General features: G+C 36.4%; 1 protein-coding gene across 1 annotated transcript in view; it reads left to right on the forward strand.

Moving 5' to 3' along the window:
- The window catches only part of syne1a (spectrin repeat containing, nuclear envelope 1a), a 133,452-nt gene that overhangs the window by 110,447 nt on the left and 17,298 nt on the right, over nucleotides 1–5,707 (forward strand). Inside the window, exons 127-130 of the mRNA XM_016548796.1 lie at nucleotides 2,343–2,468; nucleotides 3,700–3,855; nucleotides 4,372–4,530; nucleotides 4,777–4,943. Coding sequence (XP_016404282.1) covers nucleotides 2,343–2,468; nucleotides 3,700–3,855; nucleotides 4,372–4,530; nucleotides 4,777–4,943 — 608 coding nt within the window. The remainder of the gene's footprint in view (nucleotides 1–2,342; nucleotides 2,469–3,699; nucleotides 3,856–4,371; nucleotides 4,531–4,776; nucleotides 4,944–5,707) is intronic.

The following is a 5,707-nucleotide window of genomic DNA, read 5'->3' on the forward strand; positions in this document are numbered from 1 at the left end:
AAAATAAATAAATTACTTTTTAAACCGTTTAACTGATTGTATTAATCGGTAAAAATTATTCACGGTCGGTTAACGGTTAAAATGAACATCCCTATACTATAGACATTGCCCTAGCCCGCTCATATGGTATTAATTTTATTTGTGCAGGTCTTAAAAAGGTCTTACATTTGAGCTTAAACATCCTGCAGAAACCCTGTAAAATATAGATTAATTAATTAAAAGTTATTAAAGATATTTGGTCAAGATCAGTGAAGGATTTTTTGTTTGCTTAACATTAATGACAGGCAGTGCGTTTATTAGGCTGCTGTCTCTTTAACACCGAACGTACGCAGATCTAAAAATACTGTACATGTGTGTTTTCTTTCTCATCTGTTTACGTTCACGTAAGACAAAAACGGCTGTGTTTATGATGATATACTGACGTAGTTTTCTGCATATTGGTCGACAAATATGAAAGAAGTCAGTTTCGGCCCGGAACAACCTTTTCTACAGTGGAAATACACGGAACGGTTCGAGAACGGTCACAAACCGGGAACCCGTACCGCGACCTCTGTGCTTACGCTTCGTGTGCGCTGCACGCAAACAGGGCGCAAGTTCTTTCCGTTCCTGCACTTAAATCGTCTTTAATCACATTAAAATGCGAACGCAGGAATCGTTAAGCAGAATCGAAATGCACGCGTCTTATCGAATACCCGGTTCTTGGAAATTTGGAACCAGTTCTAAAATGGAACCGGTTTTCGATACCCAACCCTAACAAACACTAAAGGACTTTTGCTGTTTGGAGGAAGCTCATTATTTCCAGATGGTAACAAATGTTTGTTGAGTAGTTTCGGCTGATTATTTGTAATTGTTGGTTAATTTCTTTAGACAACCTGTGTCTTTTAGACGGATGTGTTTACCTGTAAGTTGGTTGGTTTTTGCATCAAAGTCTGAGACCACTGGTAAAAAATGCTTCTATTTTGCAGTTATTTTTACTAATTTAATTGAAGTTTATTTTTTTGTTTCTAATTATATTATCACAACATAAAATAAAATAGAAAAATTTTAATTAATTTCAGAAGTTTGTAATTTGTATTTTATTTGATTAACATATAAATAGTACCTAATTTTGTAATATATATATATATATTAAATGTATTTATTTTAAATTAATTGATTTTAAATCCTAAAAAAAATATATATTCAGGCTTTTGTTTTCAGGTTTAAATAAGTTTTTCAATGTAGTCTCAGACTTTTGGAGCCCACTGTATAGATATGACATGCTGTTGCATTGTTGGAGATTTACTTGTTGCAGTGTTTTGTGGTTGTTTTTACGATGTGGTACAGTTTAGGATTTTTATTGTACATCTATAGATTTTTACGGGCTGCATCTGCAGTCAAACTTTCAGGGTCAGATTGTTTTGGTGTTTCAAAATAGTTTTGGTTATTTTGTTTCAGTGAAATCAGGGTTTGGTCATTACTTTGAAAGCTATTTCAAACTACAAATATCAGAAATACAGAAAAATAGCTGAATTGTTGAATAATCCAAAAACAAAAATTAAATATACGAAGCAAACATTCTGCAAACCTATAAATGGATCTCATGTTCAGAGTTCTTTTCCTAAAAGAAAAGAGAGGAAGTGAAGGACTTTGCATCTGACCTTACAGAGCAAATAGAGGCGAGCTAGCATAACGAGAGTGAGAGAGTGTGTGATGTGTTTTGTGTGTGCGTGTGAGGGGGATGAAAGAGAGAGAACGGGAGAAGAGGGAGCTGAAGGCGAGAGAAATATCTTCAGTTCTGTAGGAGGCAGGCCGCGGGAAGGTGTCCGAGCGGTGCTGCGCTGCCAACACAGGGCAGCAGGGACAGGCAGTTATTCGCTCCATTTTGACGCAGCACACTGGGACACAGACAACAATTTTGGATTGCAAAAGGAAAATGGCTCCTGTTTCCTTCGCCTCTGTCTCTCTCTTCCTCTCTCTTCCACATCCCTCTGTTTTCTCGGATGACAAGATAGAAGGTACCTCACTGCTTTATCTCTGCATGAAAATCTGTCTCTCTTGTGTCTCAGGACCATGTCCCTTTGCTCTGACCAGATTTAAATATAGAATTGATTACATATGACATTCTCTATTATGTTCCTGATTAAAAATGTGGTGATCACCGAACAGTCTTTCTGACTTTTCCTCTAATATTGTAATAAACATGTTGCATTAGAGCTTAAAAATTTTTCTGAGATATGTAATTGTATATATTGTGCAGATTGCACTGTGCTGCAGAGTAGCATAAACATGCTATCTCTATATCATGCTCGCTCTTTCTCCTGATTTCACAATTTTTTTTTTCTTTCTGGATATGTGTGCAGGACTGGAATCAGTGTGAAAAAGGAATTTCTGCATCACACGAGAAGCTGAGGGACTTTAAGCAAAAGCTCTCTGTGCCTTTACCCGACCACCATGAGGAGCTGCACACAGAACAGATTCGCTGCAAGGTACACAAACAAAATCTGACTCATCTTGTGTCCTATGACCTTCTAGAAGTGTGTTGCTTCAGCAACATCTGAGTATCTTTCTTATTATTTGAGCTAAAGCATTGAACACTATTTCCTGACCAGATTTGCAGTGATAAAGCAACAATATCTCAATAGTCAAGATAATTATTGGTTTGTGCAGTCTGCTGCTATCAACCACTGCATTAATAATACCCTTGCATGTTTCTAGTAGAATGTGTGTGTGTGTGTGATGCCCTGACACTCTGATTCATTTTTTATCTGCAAAGGAGGGTTGATTTTTCATGCGTGATGTTACAGAGAGGTGTGTGCAGTATAGCAGAAGGTGTGTAAAAGTAAAATCAACCTGCTCTGGTCTCTATAAGCTGGACTGTCAGCAAGAATGTCTTTGACTATGCCTGAGGGAAGGAAGTTGAGGTGCATGCTAATCATGCTAAACCGTACATGTTAGCAGAGATGCTGAGGTTTAATAAGAAGTGCTTATGCAGCAGCAAAAAAATAAATAAATCTGTTTTTAACAGCAAAGTATTGGCTTTATTGTGTGCTTAATGTCTTGTCAACAGTTGTTATCTGTGAGTCACATACCATCTGTATATTAGGATTATACAGTGTAACTGTATAATGCTAGCAGAGATATCAATATCAACAAATATCAATACAAATGCAATTAGGGTCCTTTGGTTGTTACTGTGCGTGAGGGGAAGAATATGTGCAGTCAATATTCTTCTGTTTTAGATAAATGTAACCAGCTGTCTTAGTTAATATTTTATTTTATTTTTTTAAATCTTACATATTTGTTGTTGTTGTTGGTTGGGTAGGGGAAGGGTTAAGGAGAGGATTTATTTTATTTAAAATATATTAATTTATTCTTAAAATGTAAAAAAAAAAAAAATGTTTACATATTTTTTTTGTTTATTTAATTATTTGTTTTACATCCTAAAACTTCATTTTCAGTCTAACTCTATTAAATAATAGAGTTCAGTTCTAACTCTATTAAAAAAAAATGTATTTATTTTTTTTTCATTTTACATGGTTTTGTATGTTTATTTATTTTAAATCCAAAAACATTGTCCTAAAATTTTATTTTCAACAGTTACAGTTTGGACTGAATTTTACTGTATTTCATTTTATTTTTAAATCTTAAATTAAATTTTATTTTATTTCATTTCATTTCTGATGTGTTCATGAAAGTATGTGTTTGTGTGTGTGATAGGAATTGGAGAGCAGTATTGAAGGCTGGACTGATGATGTAGCCGGGCTGTGTATTCTGAGGGAGTCTCTCTCCAGTGGCCTCAGTGCTGATGACCTCACAGTCTTACAGGAGAGACTTCTACTACTCCAGAGACAGTGGGAGGAGACCTGTCACCAGGTACAGTACACATACGTCAGTCTGTCCCTTAGCATTTGTTTTGCACCATAACACATTCTATGCACAGCTGTCTACATTACAGTATATAAACAGCTGCAAGTTTTCATCAAGTCAGATAATGAATATGTAAAGAGATGCTCTGATTTAAATTTTTAGCAACTTAACTAAAAATAATTAGGTAAATTCAATAGATAAAGGTTGATTTTTGTATATGCTGACAAAACTTACAGAGAATTTATGATATTGTTGAATCAAAGTTCATGATGGCTCCTTGTTTGCTCTGGGCAACGTAGTATAAAGGATTGCAATGATATTGTGCCTCTTAATCCCTGATGTCTCGTAGTAAGGAAAGACCATGGGAAAGACTGATGGTGCATGACACTAAATTATTACATGTCCGTCTGACATCTTCCGTTTCTCATTTTGCTCACCAATCTTTTTGCAACTTCTCCTTTAATCGTACTCTGTACTCCGTGAACCCATGGTGTAAGTGATCATTGTCTGTCATCCCTGTAGCTGTCCTTGCGTCGGCAGCAGGTGAGCGAGAGGCTGAACGAGTGGGCCGTGTTCAATGAGAAGAACAAAGAGCTGTGTGAGTGGCTCACACAAATGGAGAGCAAGGTCTCACAGAACGGCGACATCAGCATTGAGGAGATGATTGAGAAACTCAGGAAGGTGAAATGAACACACAATCACAACATATTTGTTTCTTGTGAAATCAAGAAATTGATAAATAATCATCCCATTGAACTCTAAAACGTATCCTGCAGATAAAATATATATTTCATTGTTCAGTTTAGATTCTAGAAAATTTTAAACTGCAAAAGATGTCAGACTTATTCCAGTGAATATGTGAAACACAATCTACCCAAAGTCTTATGAATATTCAGCTGAACAAACGTGCAATCTTTTTGTTATCAGGACTATCAGGAAGAGATCTCAGTGGCCAAAGAGAACAAGTATCAGCTGGAACAGATGGGGGAGAGATTGGCTCAGGCCAGCCATGAAAGCAAAGCTGCAGAAATCCAATACAAACTCAGAAAAGTCAATGAGCGGTGGCAGCATCTTCTTGACCTTATAGAAGCAAGGTGAGTCTCTCAAATGATATCGCATGACATTGTACATATTGTGCTCTAGCTGCTTAAAAAAGTTATTGTCGGATCAAAGTGTCATTTATGTGTCTTTTATAGAACAAAAGCCCATAGAATTTTTATCTCATTTTTTACATTTTAATTCAGAAATACAAAACTAAATTTCCTGAAATATCAGTCAGTTCTTTTGAAGCAGGGTGTCCGTGGGTCCTTAAAAAGTCTTAAAATGTCTTAAATAAAGTTTTCTTAACAAAAGGCCTTAAAAAGTCTTAAATATTTTTGGTTACATTACCGCAAAAATTTCTCCAGTCTGACGAACCCAATGACTGTTTACAATCATTGGACTGGCCGAAGATTTTTTTCCCTGCGGTCATTACTGCATCATTGGAGAGAGAGAGATGCACCGGTCGACCGGCCTTAAATCAGAACCGGATGGTTTTTGCTTCAAACCCACGATCAGCCCACACAACTTTTTTATTTTGGCTGATCTCTATTCCAGAACTGCACACAAACTGTATTGCAATAATTTCCCAAAATGTTACTAAGTCTGTAAATGGCAGTTAACAGAGGCCAGAGACACTGAAGACGGACGTAAAGAGGAGAAAATACTGTACCGGACAATAGCAAGATCACTGTTCACAATGCTCAAAATATAGGAAGAAAATATAAATATTGAATTAGGGGGTGAGGGGTTATATGAATGTATCTCTGAAGGGAACTGACTGTCTGTTCACTTACCTCCGTGTTGATATGTGCAGCAC

This window comes from Sinocyclocheilus rhinocerous, unplaced genomic scaffold (assembly GCF_001515625.1).
Source record: "Sinocyclocheilus rhinocerous isolate Xijiao unplaced genomic scaffold, SAMN03320098_v1.1 scaffold1606, whole genome shotgun sequence".
NCBI classification, from domain to species: Eukaryota; Metazoa; Chordata; class Actinopteri; order Cypriniformes; family Cyprinidae; genus Sinocyclocheilus; species Sinocyclocheilus rhinocerous.